General features: G+C 42.4%; 2 protein-coding genes across 12 annotated transcripts in view; both read left to right on the forward strand.

Moving 5' to 3' along the window:
• Positions 1–27,029, forward strand: part of MAP3K15 (mitogen-activated protein kinase kinase kinase 15) — a 150,495-nt gene that overhangs the window by 104,055 nt on the left and 19,411 nt on the right. For all 9 annotated transcript variants that reach the window (XM_081566045.1, XM_081566047.1, XM_081566046.1 and 6 more), the window contains 8 exons: positions 67–174; positions 9,456–9,505; positions 11,591–11,686; positions 18,699–18,786; positions 20,584–20,717; positions 22,696–22,823; positions 25,962–26,092; positions 26,288–26,393. In XM_081566045.1, coding sequence (XP_081422171.1) covers positions 67–174; positions 9,456–9,505; positions 11,591–11,686; positions 18,699–18,786; positions 20,584–20,717; positions 22,696–22,823; positions 25,962–26,092; positions 26,288–26,393 — 841 coding nt within the window. The remainder of the gene's footprint in view (positions 1–66; positions 175–9,455; positions 9,506–11,590; positions 11,687–18,698; positions 18,787–20,583; positions 20,718–22,695; positions 22,824–25,961; positions 26,093–26,287; positions 26,394–27,029) is intronic.
• LOC145536550 (histone deacetylase complex subunit SAP30L) lies at positions 7,163–8,151 on the forward strand. Of its 3 annotated transcripts, none has more exons than XM_081566053.1 (2): positions 7,372–7,666; positions 7,790–8,151. In XM_081566053.1, the coding sequence occupies exons 1-2, from the start codon at positions 7,469–7,471 to the stop codon at positions 8,015–8,017; spliced, it is 426 nt and encodes a 141-aa protein (XP_081422179.1). In that variant the 5' UTR covers positions 7,372–7,468; the 3' UTR covers positions 8,018–8,151. The 3 variants fall into 3 exon arrangements, with proteins under 3 accessions (XP_081422181.1, XP_081422179.1, XP_081422180.1); XM_081566054.1 differs by having other exon boundaries at positions 7,805–8,151; XM_081566055.1 differs by having other exon boundaries at positions 7,163–8,151.

Here is a 27,029-nt window from a genome sequence, read left to right on the forward strand (position 1 = left end):
CTCACTGGGCAGGGTGAGCTCTGTGCTTCTTCCCGTGCATCCCAAGAATCTGTTCTGTTCTTTTAGGTTCTGGTGATAGAACCAACCAAAGTCTACCAGCCTTCGTATGTCTCCATAAACAGTGAAGCGGAGGAGAGGACTGTTTCTCTGTGGCATGTCTCACCCACAGAAATGGTAAGAAAACAATCATAAACAGCTCTCTGTTTATTCTGTATCATTTAATTAAAAATTCAGTTTTCATGTAGGAGAGTTAACTATATTGTAGTACTTGAAAGAACAGGCACCTGTGGTTAACTTCTGAGTGACAGAAGTATATGAGAGAGTGTAATCACAGTTGGAAAAAGGAAGCAAGGTATTTATATATATATGTGCATGTGTGTGTGTGTGTAATTATTTGTATTATATGGTACCTATATGTGTATATGTGTGTATATATATGAATGAATGCAAGCTTGTTGATAAAGAAGTTAAAACATGAGGATGTGGATAAGGAATAAAGTAAAAGTCCCTTCAGATCCCCCAAACCTGTTCTTCATTCCCACCAGTGATGATTTGATGGATGTCCATGTACACTTTTCTCCAAGCTCAGTTATATATGTATACTGTGTGTGTACATATATCTGTTATGTACATAATACACATATAGACAGCGTGAGAAGCATTTTCATTAAAGTGAGATCATATGGTGAGATTTGTTACTTTGCAGCTTACCCTTTTTAAATGATGCGTACACCATGGACAGTTTTCATATGGCACACAGTGATCCACCTGATTTTTTAAAATGTAAAATCCTCTATATTCCCTTGTCACAGTGGTGCATTTCTGAGTATTCATGAGCCATAGTTTGTTTTACTACTTTGCTGCGAATGCACACTTAGGTTTCAATTTTGCATTCTCAGTTCAGTTCAGTCGCTCAGTCGTGTCCAACTCTTTGCGACCCCATGAATTGCAGCACGCCAGGCCTCCCTGTCCATCACCAACTCCCTGAGTCGGTGATGCCATCCAACCATCTCATCCTCTGTTGTCCCCTTCTCCTCCCGCCCCCAATCCTACCCAGCATTAGGGTCTTTTCCAATGAGTCAACCCTTCGCATGAGGTGGCCAAAGTATTGGAGTTTCAGCTTCAACATCAGACCTTCCAATGAACACCCAGGATTGATCTCTTTTAGGATGGATTGATTGGATCTCCTTGCAGTCCAAGGGACTTAAAAGAGTCTTCTCCAACACCACAGTTCAAAAGCATCAATTCTGCGGCGCTCAGCTTTCTTCACCGTCCAACTTTCACATCCATACATGACCACTGGAAAAACCATAGCCTTGACTAGACAGACTTTTGTTGGCAAAGTAACATCTCTGCTTTTAAATATGCTATCTGGGTTGGCCATAATCTTCCTTCCAAGGAGTAAGCGTCTTTTAATTTCATGGCTGCAATCACCATCAGCAGTGATTCTGGAGCCCCCAAAATTAAAGTCTGACACTGTTTCCACTGTTTCCCCATCTATTTCCCATGAAGTGATGGGACCAGATGCCATGATCTTAGTTTTCTGAACGTTGAGCTTTAAGCCAACTTTTTCACTCTCCTCTTTCACTTTCATCAAGAGGCTCTTTAGTTCTTCTTCACTTTCTGCCATAAGGGTGGTGTCATCCGCATATCTGAGGTTATTGATATTTCTCCTATTGTAAATACACTGGTACACATCCTGGCGGTTACATCCTACCATGCACATGTAGATTTTTCAAGAGCAAAGACCCAGAATTGGACCTGCTGGATTCAAGACTATATATGTTTAAAATTCAATAGCTACTGTCCAACTTGTACCATTCCAGTTCACACTCAACACCAGCAATGCAGGAGAGAAAACATTTTCATTGCTCCTTAAAGATATTCCACAAATGCTGGGCCAGGCCTCATGCTTTGTTTCATGAGGTATATTTTCATCTCTATGTGTCTAAAGTACTTCATCACAGTTTTTCTTTAATAAAATATTTTGTAGTAATAAGTAGCACCTTTGATAAGCGCATTAGATTGATCTGTTTTCTGTCTTTGTTTCCATGGAGTAGGGAGAGAGTTCTGCCATCAACTTGGCAAAGAAGGATTTCCCCCCCCGGAAACAAGAGTGTGAGCAATTATGTCTTAATAGTTTAAAAAAAAAAGCTATATCTTCAAAAATAAAATAGAACATCAGAAAATAATCATACTAGAAACTCTTTATCAGAAATAGTTGTGATACAAGTTTCCTTTGTTCAGTGGGAATAAAGTTTGAGTTATGCTAGATAAATAAGTCACAGAGAGCTGCCACCCAGCACAGTGGCTATAGTTAACAGTATGGGGTTGTACACTTCCAGATTTGTTAAGAGGATAAATACCATGTTGTGTGGTCTTACCACACACACACACACACATACACACACACACACACACAAACAAAAACACCCCCAAAGCCCTACTTATGTTCCCTCCTCCAAGTTCCACTGCCAGGAAGCCCCCTGTCCTCAGTGTTGGGATTCTTGTACTAGATACCAACCTTGCTTATATTCTTTGTGTCATTGATGCCACTGTGATACAGGAGAATTTTAAAAATTCTGATCTGTAATGTCACTATTCCATTGATAGAGGTAACAAAACACCTCGTATTTTTAAATTAATATTTTATTGGAATATAGTTGATTTACAATGTTGTGTTAGTTGCAGGTGTCCAGCACAGTGAATCTGTTGTACATATAGATATGTTCACGCTTTTTTAGATTCTTTTCCCATATAGGCCATTACAGAGTATTGAGTAGAGTTCCAAATGCTGTTCAGTAGGGCCTTATTAGTTATGTTTTATATATAGTAGTGTATATGTGTCGATCCAGTCTTCCAATTTATCTCTCTTCCCCCCCTTATTCCTCAATAACCATAAGTTTATTTTCTACATATGTAACTCTATTTCTGTATGGTAGATAAATTCATTTATAGCATGTTTTTATATTCCACATATGAGTGATACATATTTGTCTTTCTCTGTCAAACTTACTTCACTCAGTATTACAATCTCTAGGTTCATATTGCTGTAAATGGCATTATTTCATTCTTTTTAATGGCTGAGTAGTATTCCATTGTATCTATGTCCCACATCTTCTTTATCCATTCCTCTGTTGATGAGCATTTAGGTGGCTTCCATGTCCTAGATGTGATAAACAGTGCTGCAGTCAACATTGGGGTGCGTGTGTCTATTTTTTTTAAATTTTTAAAAAAAATTACTGATGTATTTTTTTGGCTGTACTGGGTTTTCATTGCTGTACATGGCTTTCTCTAGCTGCAGCAAGCAGGGGCTACTCTGTAGTTGTGGTCTGCAGGCTTCTCATTGCAGTGGCTTCTCTTGTGGTGGAACACGGGCTCCAGGGCATGTGGGCTTCAGTAGTGGCGGCTTGAAGGCTCTAGAGCACAGGCTCAGTAGTTGTGGTGTGGCCCAGTTACCCCAGGGCGTGCGAAATCCTCTGGTGTCATGGATCGAATCCATGTCCCCTACATTGGCAGGCAGATTCTTAACCACTGGACCACCTGGGAAGTCTGCATGTATCTTTTTGAATTGTATTCTCCAGGTATATGCCCAATAGTGGGACTGCTGGATCATATGGTAGCTTTAGTTTTAGTTTTTTAAGGAACCTCCATACTGTTCTCTGTAGTGGCTGTACCAAGTTACATTCCCACCAACACTGTAGCAAGGGCAAGGTTCCCTTTTCTCCACACCCTCTCCAGCATTTATTGTTTGTAAACTTGTTGATGATGGCCATTCCAACGGGGTGTGGACACCTCATTATTTTGACAAGTATTAATAGTTACCAAAAAAGCTGATCCTATTAAAGCGAGTCTTCCTACTTTTAGAGCAAAAAGGTTTTGTTCTCGTGGAATTCTATAATGGTTGCAAGTCTTTAATGGAACTTTCCATCGGTACGTATAACATCTCACTAGTTGTAAATGTTTTGCTTTGTTTGTACATAGTCTGTAATAAGAAATGGAAAGAACTACATAAGCAGCAAATGCTAGTTTTCCTTGACTGATGAAATGTTTTGCACAGAGCTTGGTAGTTGTCAGAGCAAATGTCTGAGAGAAATATAAATTGCCTTTTTTCTTTGAGAGGAAGCTTTGCTTTTGCTGCATTTACATTTTTTAAATTCTGCAGATTGTAAAAGCAAGCAGATTAGCCCAGAGTGAAATGATACTTCTCTACATGGATTTGCAGTTTTTCCCGGTGGGCTATGGGTGGTGGAAAGCGATCGCACACAGGCACGCATTCACCTGCAGACAGCACCACTGTACCATGAGATGAAGCTCTGGTTCATTGGCCAAGGATTCAGAAACTTAGGCTGGTGAATGTTTAACCACCAGCTCTCCAGGGGATGTGGGAGCAGAGGGCGATTTGTTGTGTTTACTGAGCTCTGTGGTGCAAATACTCCCATCCTGGCCAGTTTCCAGCAACCATGGTCAAGTCACCACACACAGGGTTAGGAGGAGATGTGCAGGATTGGCTTCCCAAGCTGGTGTGAGCTGTGCCCAGCACAGCGATGCAAGGGGGCTGCACAGAGCAAGAGCGGATGCAGTGTTTCTCCCTCAGCTCCTCTTGGGCCCCGACAGATGCATCGTAGACCCATCACTGTCCATATGGGTAGGGCTGCTGGTTTTGGAAAGCTCTTTGGGGGGGTGCCGTTTATACTTACATTAGCGACTGAAACATCTTACACAAAAAGTCAATGCTTTTAAGAACAGCAACAAAGCCTATGCTTTTAGCACAAAAAGCTCCCCTCCCCTCTGAGGGTAGGAGGGCAGAGGCTGAGTCAGCTCCTAGGGGATCCTGAAGGCACCCCCTTTCTGACTTCCCGGCCCGTTTCTCCAGAGCCCACCCTGGCTCTGCCTCCAGTGCCTGCTTATTGGGAGCTTCAGACGCCATGGAAAGCTAAAATTGTGAGTCTACTTCCTCCTCATGGTTTGGTGAAATATCCCCTCTCAGGAAGGACTAAGATGCTGCTGAGCAGGAGGCTCGGGGCAGGAGGACAGTCACAGCTGTCCTGACTGACCCACCAGGACCCCAGGTCAGGAGCCACGCACCCAGGGTAGCCGTTGCTTTTGGGTCAACAGGAGTGACTGGGAACAAGGGTGTGAGGGAGGCTTCTGGGCTGCTGCTGAGGTTCTGTCTCGGTGTAGACGCTGGTTACAGTGGGTATTCATTTTGCGGAAATTTGTTGAGATGATCACGTACCGTTTTCTGAATGTATGTTATATTTCAGCTTAAGAGTTTAGTCATAATTAAAAAAAACCCTTGGAGTGACCTTGTTGATATTCCCAGATCATTACTGGATCCTGTGACTTTCCAGATAAAGCTCAAACTTTTTTTAAGGTTTTTTTTTTTTTAATGTGGACTATTTTTAAAGTCTTTATTGAGTTTGTTACAATATTGCTTCTGTTTTATGTTTTGTTTTTTTGGCCCTGAGGCCTGTGGGATCTTTTTGTTTTTTAATTTATTTATTTTAATTGGAGGATCTTAACTCCCTGACCAGGAATTGAACCCACACTCCCTTGCATTGGAAGGTGAAGTCTTAACCACTGAACGGCTATGGAAGTCCCCCAGATTCAAACTCTTTTCCCAAGTGTCAAGCGCCTACATAACCCTGCCCCTCCTTGCTCCTCCTCCCCCTCCCCAACCCTCAGCCCAACCAGACCTTCATCCATCATTGCACAGGCCAAAGCTGGCCCTGTAGGGATTCACATGTGCACTTCTGTTATCTTTCTCCCTTCCTAGAATTCGTTCTTCCAATTACCCAAGTTCTAACTTCTGCAAAGGTGTCTCTAAGCACCCTTTCCCTTCTTGCACTGAATGTCTATTGGCTACCCAAATGTCTGTATCATGTACAAAGTACATCCTGTCTCATTTATCCACTTTCCCAAAGTGTCTACCCAACTGCTGGCAAGCTTGTGCTTGACTTCTATATTTTTATATCCATAGACCTACAAAGCAGGAACCCCCTCCAATGCCTGTTGATAATGATATAAAGGGAAAGATGAGAGGTCTGTGTGGTTTACTTCTTAACCAGTAAATCTTCCTCCCAAATTGAGAAGTTCCCTAAAGCTACTCAGAGTAAACCTTCCATCTGGGAGTACTTTGAAAACTTGTGTGACTGAGCTTTCTATATACATGCAGCCTGTTGCCAGTGTATGTGGGTCAGAGAAGGTTCTCTCGAATCTGCCAGGGTTCCTATTTCTGTACCTGAATCCAGAGCAGACTCCTATTCTCCACCACTACTCTCTTTCAGTGACTCAGAACACACCTCACCTTTGAAATACACGCAGGCTTTCTATTCAGATAGCTCTGTAATTGGCTTTCGTGTTTTCATCCACGTTCACATCTCTCAGTCAGTGATTCTTACACAGAGTGGTGGCTCAAGTCCTAATGATCGCCTCCAAAGGCCTATGTGATATCCCCAGCCTCTTCTCTCACTCCCCTTCAGTCTCACTCCCCTCTGTGCTGGTCCCCAAACATGCCAAGCACACTGCTGCCTCAGGGCCTTTGCACTTATTGTTTCCTCTGCCTGGAGCTGGCCCTCCACTTATCTGAATGGTTCATTCTCTCACCCCCTTTAGCTTTCTGCTTGAAAAATCATGACTTCTTGCCCCACCTTACTGGCCTTTGCTGTGTTATTTGTCTTCATAGCACTTTTCACCCTCCATCAAGTTCTTCACTTACAATTTGATTTATTGCCTATCTGTCTCCCCTCACTCGAATGTAAGCCCCATGAGGACAGGGGTTTTGTCATTGCCTGTCATGTCTTCAGGGCTGGTACGTTGCATGGAGCATAGTAGGCGCTTCATCAACATATCTAAACCATGCTTCTCGGGCGGCCCAGGGGCTGCCTCGGGACTCGGGGCGCAGCCGAGCGGCTGCAGGGGTGGGGCGGGCCGGACGAGCCGCGGGGCCCGGGCGCCGCGGGTTCGAGGCCGGGCCCCGCGCGGGGAGGCCGCGCCACCCCGGGGGAGCTGCCCGGCGGCGAGTTTGCCCGGCAGCCGAAAGGAGGCGGGAGCCGGCGGGGGCCCTCAGAACCCTCTGGCAACCCGGGCCCGGAGTCCTCGGGGAGCTGCTGCTTCCTGGGACGCCCTCCTGGACGTCCCCGCCGAAGGGTAACGGTTCAGGGCCCCCGGCAGAAGGCGCCTCAGGGTGACTCCCGGCGGGGCCCTGCAAGCCGCGGGAGACGACCCCGGGGCCGCGAGCAGGGAGGAAGGGGCTTGGTGGAGACGCGGGCCAGGAACCGAAGGAGCCGGAGCGCGGCGGAGCGGAGCCGGGCCTCCCGGGCGCGGAGCCGGGCAGCACCTCGGCTGGAGACGGACTCTGGGACCCTCGAGTGTGGGGGCCTCGGCGACCTGCCCCGCGGGGAGCGCGGCTGCGGAGTGGCCTACGGGGAACCTTCCCCCCGAGGGGCCGGCCCGGAGCGAGGAGATGAACGGCTTTAGCACCGAGGAGGACAGCCGCGAAGGGCCCCCCGCCGCCCCCGCCGCCGCCCCGGGCTACGGCCAGAGCTGCTGCCTCATCGAGGACGGCGAGCGCTGCGTCCGGCCCGCGGGCAACGCCTCCTTCAGCAAGAGAGTCCAGAAGAGCATCTCGCAGAAGAAACTCAAGCTGGACATCGACAAGAGCGTAAGGCACCTGTATATTTGCGATTTCCACAAAAATTTCATCCAGAGTGTACGAAATAAAAGGAAGAGGAAGACAAGTGACGATGGCGGAGATTCTCCTGAGCATGACACTGACATTCCTGAGGTTGATCTGTTCCAGCTGCAGGTGAACACTCTCCGACGTTATAAACGACACTACAAATTGCAGACCAGACCAGGCTTCAATAAGGCCCAGTTAGCAGAAACTGTCAGCCGACACTTCAGGAACATACCTGTTAATGAAAAGGAGACCCTGGCTTACTTCATCTACATGGTGAAGAGTAACAAGAGTAGACTAGACCAGAAGTCAGAGAGCGGCAAGCAGCTTGAGTGATGAAGCACACCTTCAAGGAATGAAGTGTAATACTTAATGCACAGGTGACATCTGCTACATTTAAGCCCATAAAGACTGTTAAATTTTATTGTAAATAAAAAAGTTTGAATAATGAAAAAAAAAAAATAAATAAACCATGCTTCTCTCATTGGGAACTGTCCTCCCAGCTGTGCCTGTTGCTACTGCTCTAGGACAGCAGGAAACTTGTCCCCTGACCGCTTGTGGCTGTTGTCCTGGACCATATGCTCATTCATTTGCCTCTCACTTCTCTGCGAGGTTTTGCTGGTCATTTAAGCCAGGGGTCCCCAACCTCCAGGATCTAATGCCTGATGATTTGAGGTGGAGTTGATGTAATAATAATAGAAATAAAGTGCACAATCAATGTAATGAGCTTGAATCATCCCCAAACCATCCCTCCCACCCCAATCGTGGCGGAAAAAAAAAATGTCTTCCATGAAATAAGTCCCCGGTGCCAAAAAGGTTGGGGACCACTGCTTTATGGCATTCCTCAGGCTAACCAAATATATTTTCTCAGTTAAAATGGTTCTCTGTTGTATTGCTGTGGTAACCTGTGACTCTTCTAAATCTGAGAATTCAGACATTCTTTCTGAGGCTCAAGTTTGTTCAAAGTTTAAGGGCAAGGGATGTTGGTGGAAGAAGACAGAGTTGTGTATATATTTCTTAAGTGCTTCTTGTACAGACTGAAATCCCAGTTAGTCTTTGAATTAATCATGGCAGGTTAGATACTACCAAATATCCCCCAAATGGAAACTAGCCCCCCAAATAGCAGCTTATCTATGATGATAAAAGTTCATCTATGCCTCGTGTCATGTCTGGGTTGGCAGGGCTCCCATTGCATCTGGTAGTGGATGGGGAAAGAGAATGGAGAGGAGAGGATTACTGTGGAGGTTTTATGAGCCAGGCCCACAGGTGGGACACTCTTGTTCACATCCCGTTGGTCAGAACTCCGACATATGAACATACCTAGCCACATAGGAAGCTGGGAAGTGTAGTCTAGCCAGGGACCTGGGGGAAAAAGAGAGACTGATGAATACTGTCTGGTGTCTGCCACATTCTTGCCTCTCCAAACATTTTTGTCAGTCATTCAACTTGGGTGGGCTGTTCCCACACTTCTCTCAGAGTGTTCCTGGTATGTTGACAGAAAAGGAAAGGCCACTCCCTGTGTACGTACTGTGTGCCTATTATTTCTGTTTCAAATTTAGATTGTTAGTTCTGAACTGGATTAGAGATACAAATGAATTTTTACAATTTAGAAAATGTTTCTGGTGTTCCAAGTTATGCAAACTACTTTGCTTTAAGTGCTAAATTCTACTGAAAGTAAAAAAATAGCAGAAGTGATTCACCATACAACGAGACCAGAAATGATTCTTTACATGGAAAAGATCAAAATACTGACTTTTGTCCTTGAATCTTGCAGAAACAAATTCATGAATGGAATTTTACAGCCTCTTCCATTAGAGGAATAAGGTAAGAGCATAAGAGAAATGTAATTATTGTTTTAATACAAATAATGATGTTTTATCACCTTAATGTTTCTATTTAGTTATAATATGTGATGTTCTCATTTTCAACAGAATCCAAAACGGACTTTTCTCATGTGTCACCCTGCCCAAACTTGTTTATAATGTGCTGCTAGTAATGGCTTCTTGGCTTGTTATAGCAGAGCAGCTGCTTTTGTATCCAACAGACAAAACTCTCTTATCTCAAACTTATTTTAAAAATGAAGTTATGTGTGTAGAGAGAGAAAGTGTTTCTTCTTTAAACCAATGAAGTTCAAGTGCTCAGAGACCCCTAGAACTGCAGCTGGGAGTTACATGGTAACTGGGCTCTCCTGGGTAGAGTAGTGGAGCCAAGGGCATTGCTGTTAGCAGGTGGGTAGGGCAGTGTATCCCCAGGAGAGGTATGCCACTTGCTATTTGGTTCAGGAGTGGTGACCATTTGCGACTGAACTGTGTGGCTGCACTCTGAGTCTGACCCTGCCAGCAAGCCCAAGGGTGGGAGCAGCTCTGGAGTAGATGTGAGTTCTAATCCCTCTTTTGCTGTTTGACCTTGAGAAAATCACTCAACCTCTCTGGGTTTCAGTACCTTCATAGTTTCTCTGATTCTGAGACCACAGGCCATTGAATGAATCCCTGTTACCTCTAGATGTAGCATGATCCTTTCCTAGACATTGTTGTTGTTTAGTCTCCAAGTCATGTCCCACTCTTTCGTGACCCCATGGACTGTAGCCCACTAGGCTCCTCTGTTCATGGGATTTCCCAGGCAAGAATACTGGAGCGGGTTGCCATTTCCTTTTCCAGGGGATCTTCCCAACCCAGGGGTCAAACCCGCATCTCCTTCATTGGCAGGCAGGTTCTTTGGAGTAGTATTTAGCTCACTTTTAAAGGGAGGGAAATCATTTAAGAACAGAGTCATGTGTTTGAATGACACTGCTCAGAAAATTTAAGATAATTCAAAAGGTGTTGAACATTCTCAAAAATGTACCACTCAGAAACTGAGTTGTATGCTAACATACAGTCAAGAACCTTCTGTTTGTACCATCTCATAGAAATACCTCTTGCTGCTATTTCAACCATCAACAGGGATGTGCAAAGGGCCTGGGGTGAACCAAACCCTGGAACCAATGTGACATGAAGAGCATGTGTTGAGCATTCCCAATGCTATCCAAATAACTGTGGTAGTTCCTTTAAAGATTAATTTTCAAAAGTTACTCATGTATACTCATGTATAACCTAGTTCTAATTCACTTTGAATCACCCTGTACTATTAATTGTTTCTACTTCTTGTCAATGTAACCTAAAACATGTAAGGGATGGTCAAAGAAGCTATGACTTCAGGAAGAGATGACTTAGAAAGAGCAAGGTAAAGTGGCCTCATTTATTCAAAGGGCTAACCATAGAAGGAAATCTAGCCTTTTTCAGTCTTTGGCACAGTGCAGGTAAAGAACTTTCTAGCTATGAAACCCATCAGGAGATGGACTATAATAATTTTCTGTCACTGGGGATTCCAGGCACGGTGAACTGTGCCTGTTTGAGAAGCTGTAGAGTCAGATCCAGGCCTTTGGTGTGGATGGACCAGATATCATTTAAAGGCCTTTCTTGAGCTAAGTGGCCATGTTTATTTCCATTTGCTTTATGTGACCACAGATGCTGTGTCATTTTTCAAGTCCAGAAATTTCTTTGATACCATAATAAATTATTTCACAGGTACCTTTTTTATGACCTTATGAACTCTTGAAGATAGATACCATATTTTATTACCCTTCTTGCTTCACATATGCTTTGCTTAGCACTGAATACATAGTAAGTTCTTAAAGCATAATAAAGTCTGTCAATGAATACAGACTCAAACATAAGCAAGATTAAATGCCCCTCTGATTTAAATTTCATGGAGAAATTGGAGTCATTTTGGTGTGGGGGAGATTTGTTAAAACAGTAATGAAACTTTCAGATTTGTAAACTGGAAGAAAAGCTATTACTAGATTTTTCTCCAACAATTTAAAATGATATCAAGCTATATAAATAAGCATTCTTGTGTTTTGAAATTTTATAGCATATCCAAGTTCGACGAACGGTGTTGTTTTCTTTACGTCCATGATAATTCTGATGACTTTCAAATCTACTTTTCCACTGAAAACCAATGCAGTAGGTGAGTTTTAATCTGATTCAGATATTTTCAGTCTGATAATGGTGGATCACTTTTAAAGGGTCTCTGTTGTGAAAAATATTTGCTATACTGCTTTCCCTGAAGTTTTACATTATGGGAAATAATTTTTACAGCTTTATTGAGATGTAATTAACATAGCATGCAATTTTCTCATTTTAAATTGTCCCAATTTCATCTTTTTTTTTTAGTATATTCACAGTTTTGCAGCCATTGCCGTAGTCTGATTTTAGAATATTTTCATCATCCTTAGAAGAAACCTAGTATCCATTAACAGTCTCTGCCCATTTTCTCTCAACTTAAACCTCCAATCTCAGTCCTATACAGCCACTGAATCTACTTTCTATCTTTATGAATTTGCCTATTCTTGATGTTTCATATATATATATGATCATACAATGCATGAGTTTTTGTGACTGGCATCCTCCATTTGTCATAAAGTTTTCAAGTGTCATCCATGTTGTAACATGATTCAGAACTTCATTCATTTTTGTGGCTGAATAATATTCCATTGTCTGGATGTATTTGATTTGTCTGTTCATCACTTGAAAGGCATTTGGGTTATTTTCACTTTTTGGCTATTGCAAATAATGCTGCCATGAAAATTCACATGCAGCTTTTCATGTGAACTTAACGTTTTAATTTCTCTTGACGTCAAATTACTGGGTCTTACCGTAATTCTGTATTTAACTTTGAGGAACAGCCAGACTGTTTTCCCAATTGACATTCCCATCAGCAGCGTATGGGGGTTCCAATTTCGCCACATCCTCCCAATACTTGTTATTGTCTGTCCTTTTTATTGTAGCCATCATACTGGGTGTTAGGTAGAATCCCATTGTGGTTTTGTTTTGCATTTCCCTAATGACTGACTAATAACTTTCCTTCCAAGGAGTAAGCGTCTTTTAATTTCATGGCTGCAATTACCATCTGCAGTGATTTTGGAGCCCAAAAAAATTAAGTCTGTCACTGTTCCCACGTATTAAAAAGCAGAGACATTACTTTGCCTACAAAGGTCAAGGCTATGGTTTTTCCAGTAATCATGTATGGATGTGAGAGTTGGACTATAAAGAAAGCTGAGCACCAAAGAATTGGTGCTTTTGAACTGTGGTGTCAGAGAAGACTCTTGAGAGTCCCTTGGACTGCAAGGAGATCCAACCAGTCCATCCTAAAGGAGATCAGTCCTGAATATTCATTGGAAGGACTAATGCTGAAGCCAAAACTCCAATACTTTGGCCACCTGATGTGAAGAACTGACTCATTGGAAAAGACCCTGATGCTGGGAAAGATTGAAGGCAGGAGGAGAAGGGGACGACAGAGGATGAGTTGGTTGGATGGCATCACCGACTCAATGGACATGAGTTTGAGTAAACTCCAGGAGTTGGTAATGGACAGGGAAGCCTGGCGTACTGCAGTCCATGGGATCGCAAAGAGTCGGACACAACTGAGAGACTGAACTGAACAACTAATAATACTGAGCATCTTTTCAGGGTCTTATTAGCCATTTATGTATCTTCTTTAGAGAACTATCGACTCAAATTCTTTGCTGAATTAAAACAGTTTTTTAACTTTTTATTTTGGAACATATTCAGACCTATAAGAATGGTTCAAAAAATAGTACAAAGAATTTACATGTTTCACTAAGAACGTCCCAGTGTTAACCATTTGTGACCACATTTGTTTTACATTCTCTCTGTAGACAGATGACTATTTTGTTCTGAACTGTTCAAGAGTAAGTTGTAGACTTGATGATCCATCACCTCTCAGTACTTGAGTGCATGTTTCCCTAAACACAAGAACATTCACTTATGTAATCACAGTACAGTTACCAGAACAGGAAATAGAGATTGATGTGCTACTGTCATTTACAAACCTTATCCAAATTTTATATATTGTCCCACTAATGTCCTTTATTGTGAAACAAAAAATATTTTTCCTCTGGCTCATGATCTAATTCACGATCACATGGTAACATTTAGCTGTCACGTCTGTATCAGTTCAGTTCAGTCGCTCAGTCGTGTCCGACTTTTTGCGACCCCATGAATCGCAGCACGCCAGGCCTCCCTATCCATCACCAACTCCCGAAGTCTACCCAAACCCATGTCCATCGAGTCGGTGATGCCATCCAGCCATCTCATCCTCTGTCGTCCCCTTCCCCTCCTGTCCCCAATCCTTCCCAGCATTAGGGTCTTTTCCAATGAGTCAACTCTTCGCATGAGGTGTCCAGAGTATTGGAGTTCCAGCTTCAACATCAGTCCTTCCAAAGAACACCCAGGACTGATCTCCTTTAGGATGGACTGGCTGGATCTCCTTGCAGTCCAAGGAACTCTCAAGAGTCTTCTCCAACACCACAGTTCAAAAGCATCAATTCTTCCGTGCTCAGCTTTCTTCACTGTCCAACTCTCACATCCATACATGACCACTGGAAAAACCATAGCCTTGACTAGACAGACCTTTGTTAGCAAAGTAATATCTCTGCTTTTTAATACGCTGTCTAGGTTGGTCATAACTTTCCTTCCAAGGAGTAAGCGTGTTTTAATTTCATGGCTGCAATCACCATCTGCAGTGATTTTGGAGCCCAAAAAAATCAAGTCTGACACTGTTTCCACTGTTTTCCCATCTATTTGCCATGAAGTGATGGGACTAGATGCCATGATCTTAGTTTTCTGAATGTTGAGCTTTAAGCCAACTTTTTCACTCTCCTCTCTCACTTTCATCAAGAGGCTCTTTAGTTCTTCTTCACTTTCTGCCATAAGGGTGGTGTCATCTGCATATCTGAGGTTATTGATATTTCTCCCAGCAATCTTGATTCCAGCTTGTGCTTCTTCCAGCCCAGCGTTTCTCATGATGTACTCTGCATATAAGTTAAATAAGCAGGGTGACAATATACAGCCTAGACGTTCTCCTTTTCCTATTTGGAACCACTCTGTTGTTCCATGTCCAGTTCTAACTGTTGCTTCCTGACCTGCATACAGGTTTCTCAAGAGGCAGGTCAGGTGGTCTGGTATGCCCATCTCTTTCAGAATTTTCCACAGTTTATTGTGATCCACACAGTCAAAGGCTTTAGCATAGTCAATAAAGCAGAAATAGATGTTTTTCTGGAACTCTCTTGCTTTTTCAATGATCCAGCGGATGTTGGCAATTTGATCTCTGGTTCCTCTCCCTTTTCTAAAACCAGCTTGAACATCTGGAAGTTCATGGTTCACGTATTGCTGAAGCCTGACTTGGAGAATTTTGAGCATTACTTTACTAGCGTGTGAGATGAGTTCAATAGTCCGCTCCAGAGACTACAGACAGTTTATCTTATACAATCCTTTAGTTAGGGTTAGTTTGCTGTTCCCCCATGAATACGTTAATGTTTTGCATTTGGGGTGGGAATACCATGGATGTGATGCTATATCCTACTCACTATAGGACACTAGGAGACATCCAATATCTTTGTCTCATTACTGGTGACATTAAGTTGGCTCACCTGGTGAAAGTTTGACAAGTTTCTCTGAACTTTGCACATTTTTAATTGGGTAGTTGGTATTTTTGTTAATGTGTTTTAAGAGTTCCTTTTACATTCTGGATACAAGGCCCTTATCAGATGTACGAATTGTCGGTGCTTCCTCCCATTCTGTGGGTTGTCTTTTTACTCTGCTGATGGTATCATTTGCAGCACAAAAGTTTTAAATTTTGTGGGAGTCCAATCTGTTTTTTCTTTTGTCACTTGTGCTTTTGATGTCACATCTAAGAGGACTTTGCCTAACCCAAGATTTTCTCTGGTGTTTGTTTTCTTTGAAGGGTTTTATAATTTTAGCTCTAATATTTAGGTCTCTGATCCATTTTGAGGTTTCTTTTTATATGGTATGAGGTAGGGGGTCCAACTTCAATCTTCTACACGTGGATATGTGGTTGTCTCAATACAGTTTGTTGAAAAGACTGTTTCTTCTTCCATTGAATGATATTGGCACTTTTTAAAAAAATTAGTTGACCATAAATGTAAACATTTATTTCTGGACTTTCACTTCTGTTCCATTGATCTGTATGTCTATCCTTATGATGCTCCCACATTTTCTTGATTATTATAGTATTGTAGTAAGTTGTAAAATTAGAAAATGTGAGTCCTCCAGTTTGGTTCTGTTTTTCGTAGTCATGTTAACTGTTGCCAGTACTTCCATGTCTGTGTGAATCTTAGAATCAGCTTGTTAATTTCTTCAGGAAAGTTCGCTAGGGTTTTGGCAGGTATTACCCTGGATATATAGATCAATTTGAGAGACTTTGCCATCCTAACCATATTAAGTCTTCCATCGCATAGCATTTCTTTCTATTTGTTTAGGTTGTCTTTCTTTCAACAATTTTTGTTGTTTCAATGTATAAGTCTTATACTTTTTTGTTAAATATATATATATATAAGTATCATCTTGTTTTTGATACTATTGTAAGTGGAGTTTTTCAAATTTCATTTTCAGATTGTTCATTGCTGGTGTATAGAAATACACTTGATTTTATATTGATTTAGTGTCCTGCAAATTGGCACTCACTTATTTGTTCTAATAGTTTTTATTGAATTCCTTAGGATTTCCTGTATACACGATCATGTCATCTGCAGAGAGCGATAGTTAGAGTTCTTCCTTTCCAACCTGGATGTCTTTCTTTCTTTTTCTTGCCAAATTGTCCGGACTAGACTCTCTGGTATAATGTTGAGTAGAAGTGGTGAGAAAAGACATCCTTGACTTGTTCCTGAACTTAGGAGGAAAGCATCTAGTCTCTCACCATTAAGCATAATATTACTGGTACATTTTTCATAGATAACCTTTATCAGGTTGAGGAAGATTCCTTTATTCATAGTTTGTTGAGAGCTTGTATCATGTAATTTGAAAACGTTTTAATTCAGTGTGTCTCAGATAGTCATTATCACAACATATTTAGAAATCAGACAAAATATCGGCCCAGGGAACGCTTGGGTCACAATTTGCAACTTAGAGTTGGAAAATGCTGTCAAATGTCATGTAGAACATCCTTTTACTACAAAGTCTAGCTTTCTGACTCTCATTCTGTCCTCAGTGCCTTTTCTTGCCATGTGTTTAAATTATTTTTTAATTGAGATGTCACATACATACAAGTGAAGTGCATACAGTGTATTAAGTGTATTGGCACCCCAGCCCGTGCGCCATGCCCCTTCCTAGTCATTAAACCCATTCTCAGTGGTGATTATTTTGATTTCTATCATCAATAGTTAGTTTTGCCTGTTCTTAAACTTTGAATAAATAGAATCATAAAGTAGGTACTCTTATTTCTCACTTCTTTCTCTATGATTTCAGCCATGTTGTAAGTATTAGTTCATCTTTTTTTTCACTTTGTAGTGTTCCACTGTCGATATATGTGACAGTTTATCTGTTCTAGTGAACATTTGAATTATTTCCAGTTTGGAGCCATTATCATCAAAACTGCTGTAAACACCCTTGTGTGTGCCTTTCAGTGAACATATTCATTGATTTCTGTACAGTATGGACTTAGGAATGGAGTTACTGGATTATGGGGGAGGTTTATATTCAGCTTTGGTGGATACTGCCAGTACTTTTCCAAAGTGGTCATATCAGTTTATACTCCCATCAGTTATGTATGAGGGTTCCAGTTGTTCCATGTTCTCAACATTTGACCCTGTTTTTTCAATGTTATTCTATTGAGTGCATACCATATGTTTCCTAAGAAGCCTGACTTATCACGTTTCCCAGCTTTCAAAGATTAGAAGAAGCGGAGATGGGATGTGTTAGAGAAAAGAACATGTTAATGTTTTGTAGAAACTACCTTAAAGTCTGCAATATTCTTCCCTGCTACCCTAAGAGAGAATACTGAATACAGACCTTCTGAGGCAAGTCATTTGTATGCAAAGAAACAACTCCACACGTTTAGGGAGTGGCTGATGTGGCTCAGCCAGCATTTGTGAGGAAGATCTATGGGTTAGAGTTAATATTAAGCTTAGTCTACATGAACAGAATGATGAGGTTGTCTTATGCATTTCCTTCTCACCCTCCCCTTATGCAGGACCTTATTTGTCACTAAGAACTAGAGTATTGGCAGCTTGGGAGGTGATAGTCCCACTATCCTTCATACTCATATGCTCAGTGACCCCACAGACTATAGCCCGCCAGGTTCCTCTGTCCATGGATTTCCTAGGCAAGAATACTAGAGTGCGTTGCCATTTCCTTCTCCAGGGGACTTCCCTGACCCAAGAATCAAACCCATGTCTCCAATTTAGTGGACAGATTCTTTATCACTGAGCCACCTGGCAAGCCATACCCCCCTCCCCCAGCAATATCCTCAGCACTGATTAAATCACCCCTGAAACACTGGTCTTGGGGCCAGACTTGAAGAATAATATAATACAGGGATACCTTTGAGGAATTACCAGTTAATGAAATGATTTATAAACAAGTATAAGGGAAACATTGAGGGCACAAGAAGGAAAGACTTACAGGGACAAGATAGAATTATCTGTTGGGTTGGCCAAAAAGTTTCTTCCAGTTTTTTTTTTTTCCATAAGATGCTACGGAAAAGCCTGAACAAATTGTTTGGCCAACCCAATACCTATCTAGTGGGAAGTTATGCACAAAAGAGACTAATTCTAAGCAGTCTTATCAATGGGACCCCCATAAAAGAAGTCTTAGTTCAATATAAGTGAAGCATTTCTCATTGAGTTCACTGAAGTATGGGTTGCCTTATGAGGTAATGAGTTCTCTAACACTGGGAGTGTTCAAGTATCAATGAGCCACCCAGTTGGTGGGGATGCTGTATAGAGTGGATTCCCATATCATATGGGTATTTAAACTAGATTAGATAGCCATGTCAGAAAAGTACCATGTCAGTTCATGGGGTGGAGTGAACTGACATGGGCTCTATAACTTGTAAAAGCTTGGTTTATATTTAATCACAGTTTAATGTAATAAGGCTAAGTTTGAGGTAATGGGGGTAATGATCATAGTTAACAGCATCTTTGTGATGTTTGGTGTTCTAGGTTTTGCTCTTTGGTCAAAGAGATGATAACCAATGGAGTGGGCAGCACAGTGGAGCTGGAGGGAGAGACTGATGGGGATACCTTAGAGGTGAGTTGCAGAAGACCTAGAACATGGAAAAAGTTATTTGTTGTGCTTTTGATACTTAAAACGTCCCATTTTTTGTGTGAAAGTTCTTTGTGTGTATTTTTAAGTAATCATTTATGAACAAGCTAGCAACCACTCTTCATGACTGTCAGAGATTAAATTTAATGCATCTCTATAGGAAAACCTCATTGCTTTGGGACCCCATCAACCAGAATGTGTAAGAAAAATCTGACATGGACTAGACTACAATTCCCTTTGGTGTACAACTGACAGAAAAGCTTTTTCTATGCTAATTAGTAATATTTGTAAAACCACAAGAGAAATAGTTGGACAACTAGAAGCAGACTTTTTCATTTATGTCTGAAATGACTTTAGTTATACTACTGCATATATTAAATACAATGATATTAATGTTCAGAAATTAATGTCAATTTCTTAATATTAAGAAAATAATATTCAGAAAGGATCATCATAAGCTTTTTTTGGACAGCATAGTGATGGTTCACAGTTACAACACCACTACACATGTGTTTAAATCTTGCACAATTTGTCAGACTTACCACTAATTCAGGTCCATGTAATTTAGTGAGTTTTAATTATACTTTCAAGTGAGCTGAAATTAGTTCTTTGAGGTTTCTTTCAGAAAATATCAAAGGGATTCATTTTCATAATTGAGTCAGGTACTCGAATTCTTAGTTTAGAATCAAAGTTAGTTGTAAAAACGAACTGAGTGATGCCCTTTGAAGGTAACAAATGTGGGGGCAGAGGAAGGTGGGAGATAAAAGCCTGTTATGAATGTCTGGTTGTCTGCCTGTTATGAATGTCTGGTTAAATCAGACAGTGATGGGACCCACTAGTAATTGTAATTGTCGTGCCCATCCCTAGACATGGATGGGAAGGGACACATATGCATGTCCCGTGCACTTCTGTAAGGAGGCATGATGGGGCATAGAAAATAACAGAAAGAATGACTGACTACTTCTGCTTTAAATAAATATTGCTCAGCACGGAGTTCCATTTGTTTTTATCACTGAGAAGAACGAACTGGAATGAAGCTGTACAATTTTGTGTTACTTTATTTTTTTGGCCGCACCACGTGGCATGTGGGATCTTGGTTCCCCAACAAGGGATTGAATCCATGCTCCCAGCAGTGGAAGCATGGGGCCCTAACCACTGGACCACCAGGGAAGTCCCACAGGTTTTTGATGATAAGATTGGGGGAATAAAAGAGCAATACTAATGACAGGTGGAATTTTGCAGTATGTGTTTAGTGCTAGATCTGTTCCTCTAAAAGCAGGGGTGGGGCAGCATGTGTACTTGGTATGAAATCAATTTTAGTTTTATTTGCCTTCAGTTCTTTTCTAGGCTATAGTAAGTGGTTTCTTTCCTGACAAGTTGATAGTGATCATGCAGGAAGGCACCTGTTTGTGGTACTCAATATGCTTAGAAGCATTTTAATTTTATTTGTCTTTTTAAAAAAATTTAAATAATTTTTGCTTGGAGTATAGTTGCTTAGAAGTGTTTTTAAAATTGTGGCATTAAAGTGGGGCGAGATCTCCAACAGGTCAGCCCACCAAGTTACACATGAGCTATAGTTTTAAATTTCTTGTATTTCATTTCATAAAACAATATTATGAATATATGAGTAACTTAGAACTCTACTTCTTGAAAGTAATTATTTAATGAAAAATACTTAAGAAATGTAACCTGCCTGGTACTCAGATAATGTTATTTGTACATTTTTTTAAAATTGCAGGACAATGTGTGGGCTTTTTTATCTCATTACTTTTTCTTCTATAGTATGAGTATGACCATGATGCGAATGGTGAGAGAGTGATGCTGGGGAGGGGCTCGTATGGAGTCGTGTACGCTGGCAGAGATCTGAGCAATCAAGTGCGAATAGCCATCAAAGAAATTCCAGAGAGAGACAGCAGGCAAGTCGGGGCGGGCCTTCTGCAGCTGCCACCTCCATACTCCAGGTCCCGTGTGCCCCACTGATGGTGTCGAGGAGGGAGTAAGGATGAAAGCTTTCTGTCATCAAAAAATTTATAATGTTTTTCTCATAAGGGTGATCTGCTTTTGTGCTCTGCATATTGTAAATGGATCAAGAAAATGGAACAACTTCACTTGCAGGCATGTGGATTGCAGAGCCACATTTTAAAAGAAGACTGTAGTTTTTTTCCCACCCATCAGGTAGAAATGAACATTGTTACATTGATATTTGTTTGCCAGTATTTTAAAATGTGACTCAGTGCCTTAGTTCCCACTGTAACAATTTTAAATGGCTATTATATATTCAGGTGTATCATTGCAGAAAATGTGGTAAAAAGAAATTTAGATTTTTGCAATACAGACTTTTTTCTATACCCTGCCTTTCAACCTCACCCATAGATTTTAGAGTATTTTTTTTAACCACCAGTACTAGCAATTTATTTCTCATACTTTAGAGTGTTAACTAAATGTTTATTCCATTTAAAATTCATATGCCTCCTAATTCTAAACAAGAATGTGTTGACTGTCAAATGTTTTTGTAGAGAAGCAACATACACAGTAATGACCATGCTATAAAAAACAATAGCTCCCTGCTCCACAGGCAAGCTCTGACCATGTCTGCAATGTTGCCTTCTGTGATGGACACTGATGGATATGTGCAAACATCCCTACATCCAGGGGCTCAGTAAATTATTTGGGATAGATTAGAAGTGATTTCTAGCTGCTGTAGAACCCTTCATTGGACTTCCCTGGTGGCTCAGTGGTAAAGAATCCACCTGCAATGTAGGAGACTCGGGTTCGATCCCTGGGTCAGGAAGATCCCCTGGAGGAGGAAATGGCAACCCACTCCAGTATTCTTACCTGGAGAAATCCATGAACAGAGGAGCCTGGTGGGCTACAGTCCATGGGGTCATAAAGAGTCAGACATGACTGAGTGACTAAATGACAACAAGACCCTCATCATTTATTCGTTTATTTATTCACGTGTTCATCCATTCATTTTTAATGGGATTGAGTGTTATGATATTTGAATTATAAGGCAGGATCTGAAATGAACTCGTCCACCTTGTAAGGCTAAGAAGGTTAAATGACTTCTCCAATGACATGAAGAAACAAGACTAGGATCCAGTGTCTTGAGTTCCTCGTCCAGTATTCCATCTCTTATTTTCACGATGGATGGGGTATTGCAGTTGTTTGTTGGGAGAAGCTGCTGGCATGAACAAATTGTCTGCTGTGACTTGACTGTAAGATGTAGGGCACTGGGGGGTTCTTGGAAGAGGCAGATAGTTTTAAAGATGTAGTCTGACCTGGGTTTGAAGGTCCTTGTGTACCATGTTAAGCAGTGTGGTCTCTGTTGAATATTTATTTATTTATCTGGCTGCATCGGATCTTCGTCGGGGCCTGTGGGGTCCTGTGCGCTGTGGCTTTGGATGTGGCATGTAGGCTCCAGAGAGCCTATGAGTTCAACAGTTGCAGCCTGCAGGCCCAGTTGCCCCGCAGCATGTGGGATCCTAGTTCCCTGACCAGGGATCAAACCCGTGTCCCCTGCATTGGAAGGCAGATCCTCAACCACTGGACCATGAGGGAAGTCCTCAGCGCTGAGGTCTTTGTGTGAACTTTGTGAAGGGAAGTAATATGATGAGGTATGTGTTTTAGGAAGGAAGACTGTGGTAGCTGGAGGAGAATAGACCAAAGAGGCCTGAGGCTGAGGCTGGGAGGGCCATTAGGTGACTATTGCTGGAGTGAGTCTGCAGAGTAAGACTAGAACAGGTGGGAAGCTGAGTTCTCCTGGGAGCCCAAGGAGAGAACATTCCCAGAAAGAAGGGATGTCTGGCAGCAGAGCGGGTACTGGCAGGGCACGATGTGGACCCCAAGCCCCAGGGAGCCGGCGGGTGACACTGGCTTTGTTTTTGCTCCCAGGTACTCCCAGCCTCTGCACGAGGAGATCGCCCTGCACAAGTACCTCAAGCACCGCAACATCGTTCAATACCTAGGCTCTGTGTCCGAGAATGGCTACATCAAGATATTTATGGAGCAGGTGCCTGGAGGTGAGTGCTTGCTGGTCTTCTGGTCTCACACCATGAAAATCACTGGCAAAAATACAACACAAACACTGTTATCCATCCTGCCATTAAAAAATGACAGATGTGTTAGGTGTGGGAAGGCTTTTGTTTCCCAGAGGAGTCAGATGCAGATTTTGCAATGTCACATAAACAGTCCAGCCCTGATCTGGTAGTTCAGTCATCAAATATTCATTGAGGATCTGCTGCGTCCCAGCCGCTGGGCCAAGCACTAGAAACGTAGAGATGAATAAAGCATAGTCTCTGGCCTTCAGGCCTTCACAGTCTAGGAGTTGAAATATGCTTTGAAGGAGAGGGAACAGAGGTGTTTTTAACGACATTGCAAAATAACATGTTGACTGTAAAAGTGAACACCAGTGCTTGATCCACAAAGTCCCCCAAAACTGGCAGTAATATGCAGGGTTAGGAGTCCCACCCATCTGGAGCCTATCATCTAGTTTGAGTTGATCCTTCCATCTGCAAGCTGAGTGACCTCAATTTTCTGACCTGTTAAAATAAATGAATTTTAAAATTAGAGTGTTAATAAGTACTATAATAATTGGAGTAGTAATAATTATGGGAGTCATGACACTATCTCAGTGGCTTGTTGGATTCGGTAAATGAGATAATGGATGTAAGGTTCTCAAAACGGTACCAGGCAGAGAGCAAGAACTCAGTAAGTGCTCATTTTAAAAAAAGAATGATAAAATTAATAATAATCTGAATGCACATGTAAAAACTTAACCTCAAAATTTGTATTCCATTGTTCATTCAACCCATAGTTATTAAGAGCTGGCCATTACATTAACAGCCTAACTATCTTAAGAGCCAGGCAGTTCAGTTCAGTCACTAGTCCTGTCTGACTCTTTGTGACCCCATGGACTGCAGCACGCCAGGCCTCCCTGTCTGTCACCAACTCCTAGAGTTTACTCAAACTCATGTCCATTGAGTCACTGATGGCATCCAACCATCTCATCCTCTGTCGTCCCCTTCTCCTCCTGCCTTCAATCTTTCCCAGCATCAGGGTCTTTTCCAATGAGTCAGCTCTTCGCATCAGGTGGCCAAAGTATTGGAGTTTCAGCTTCAGCATCAATCCTTCCAATGAATATTCAGGACTGATTTCCTTTAGGATGGACTGGTTGGATCTCCTTGCAATCCAAGGGACTCTCAAGAGTCTTTTCCAACACCACAGTTCAAAAGCATTAATTCTTTGGCGCTCAGCTTTCTTTATGGTCCAACTCTCACATCCATACATGATTACTGGAAAAACCATAGCTTTGACTAGATGGACCTTTGTTGACGAAGTAATGTCTCTGCTTTTTAATATGCTATCTAGGTTGGTCATAACTTTCCTTCCAAGGAGCAAGCATCTTTTAATTTCATGGCTGCAGTCACCATCTGCAGTGATTTTGGAGCCCAAAAGAATAAAATCTGTCACTGTTTCCACTGTTTCCCCACGTATTTGCCATGAAATGATGGGACCAGATGCCATGATCTTAGTTTTCTGAATGTTGAGTTTTAAGCCAACTTTTTCACTCTCCTCTTTGACTTTCATCAAAAGGCTCTTTAGTTCCTCTTCGCTTTCTGCTATAAGGGTGGTCTCATCTGCATATCTGAGATTATTGTTATTTCTCCTGGCAGTCTTGATTTCAGCTTGTACTTCATCCAGCCCAGTGTTTCTCATGATGCATATAAGTTAAATAAGCAGGGTGACAATATACAGCCTTGACATACTCCTTTCCCAGTTTGGAACCAGTCTGTTGTTCCATATCCAGTTCTAACTGTTGCTTCCTGACCTGCATACAGATTTCTCAGGAGGCAGGTCAGGTGATCTGGTATTCCCATCTCTTTAAGAATTTTCCAGAGTTTGTTGTGACCCACACAGTCAAAGGCATAGTCAATAAAGCAGAAGTAAATGTTTTTCTGAAACTCTCTTGCTTTTTCGATGATCCAACGGATGATGGCAATTTGATCTCTGGCTCCTCTACCTTTTCTAAATCCACCTTGAACATCAGAACAAGACTCAATTTCCCCCTTAGTCAGTCTCTCTCATCAGGAAGCTTCCATAAAGCCTCATACCCTTCTGCATCAGAGGGCAGACAGCCTGAAAACCACAATCACAGGAAACTACCCAGTCTGATCACATGGACCACAGCCTTGTCTAACTCAATGAAACTAAGCCATGCCATGTGGGGCCACCCAAGACGGACGGGTCATGGTGTAGAGGTCTGACAGAATGTGGTCCACTGGAGAAGGGAATGGCAAACCACTTCAGTATTCTTGCCTTGAGAACCCCATGAACAGTATGAAAAGGCTAGATTTTGAGGGTTACATTTAAGATGAAGTGCAATCTCTTCTTCCCTCAAGCTGCTCATAGCCTAAGCAGAGAATCCGAATTGGTATTCCAGGTATAAGATCTGAGGATGACCACAGAGGTGGAGATAGATGTGTACCCCTCTTCTGCAGATGAAGAAACTGAGCCATACACACTGTGTAAGGGAGACTAGCTGATGCTGAGGGCCTGAGCAGTGAGCTCAGAAACACGGGGTCAGAAGGCAGTGAAGGGAGGTTTTCTTCTGGCCCCAAGGTTCAGTGTTTCATAGTGTAATAGGGGTGTAATATTAAGACAGTCCTGCCCCCGAGACCTGGCCTTGGGAGCACCGAGAGCCCCAGCCTCCTGTGATCCCGGTCCCAGTCTCCCTCAGGGGCCCTTCACTCTGCTCCTGTCCACCTCTGATTTCAGGATGAGATGCTGGTGCAGGACCTACAGTGTCAGGCCAGCCCTCCAAGTTCAGAGAGCACTGCCACACTGTCCTCCTGACTTCCCGCAGCTGAACAGAGCTAAGCCCCAAGGTGGCCTGGCTGAGTTTCAGGGGTCACCAAGGGTTCCTTCCCACCCTCCACCTCTGGTCAGCCTCATGGGCCAGGTCTCATCCAGTCCCTTCTCTGCTTGCACATCTGGGAAGCAGGCCATAGAGAGGGAGGAAAGACTGTGCATTTAGGCCAGATACAGTGATGTGGGTGCGAGTGCTTCCATCAGGTTAGAAACAGCATATTTTATTTCCCTGAACCTGTATACTTGAATCTTCATCACCCTGAGGAGCTTTCTGCTGTGTCTGTTTCCAGGAAGCCTTTCAGCACTTCTGCGATCAAAGTGGGGGCCAATGAAGGAGCCCACCATCAAATTCTACACCAAGCAGATCCTAGAAGGCCTCAAATACCTGCATGAAAACCAGATTGTGCACAGAGACATCAAGGTACTTGCTTGTCTGAGCCTCCGAGGTGTCACTTTGCATCTCAGATCACAGAGCTGAGGGCAGTGTCAAAGGGAGTGGATTGAGCAGAATCTAGTCTTCCTAGAGACGTATGACCCTTGGTTAAGACCCAAGTCAGTTTTACATGAGTTTGTTGAACTCTGTCTTTAAGCATTTGATGTTCTTCCTTTTCCATAGGGTGATAACGTTCTGGTGAACACCTATAGTGGAGTGGTGAAGATCTCTGATTTTGGCACCTCGAAACGTCTTGCAGGAGTGAATCCGTGTACAGAGACTTTTGCTGGTAAGCAGAATAAAGCTTGCTGGGGGTGGCCATCCTGGAGTCAGGCTGCTGGAGCCACAGTCCTTTGGGAGTTACTCACTGAGCACCTGAGTGCAACTGGTAGTTGAAGTGGACTGTGTATTGTCCCCCAACTTCAGAGTGTTTGAGCTCTGTCAGGATGACAAGCTCAGCCACTTGCAGCAACCAGATTGCCTTAATTTCTTCTTTGTCTTCCAAGGTTGGATAGGTGTAGCAGTCTGCTTGAGGTTTTCCAACTAGTCAGCAAAATGGCAGCATCTCTTTTAAGTTAATAGCACATTATTCAGAATCATGAGTGATTCTGAGTAACAGTACCCTTCAGACAACTTACCAGGACATCTTATTGGTCCTTTATAAAACTAGCCTGTTACTTTAGGGAATTCTGGCACCTCATGCATTGATATGATGATTTTTCCAAGGGCAGTTAATTCTTCTGGGGAATATGGTATTCTTAGTGGATTTGAACACTTATGTTTTCTTTGCTGTGTGTCAGTGATGGAATCATTTATGTGTTGCGAGGAACTGGATTCAAAGAGTGGTATAAACCCGTGAGCTAGCTTTCCATTTACTCAACCAGTGAGTGGAATGATGCTCGAAAGTGGCCTATGGCTTTTTGTT

This window comes from Giraffa tippelskirchi, chromosome X, assembly GCF_054371585.1.
Source record: "Giraffa tippelskirchi isolate mGirTip1 chromosome X, T2T-mGirTip1v1.2.pri, whole genome shotgun sequence".
Taxonomy (NCBI): Eukaryota; Metazoa; Chordata; class Mammalia; order Artiodactyla; family Giraffidae; genus Giraffa; species Giraffa tippelskirchi.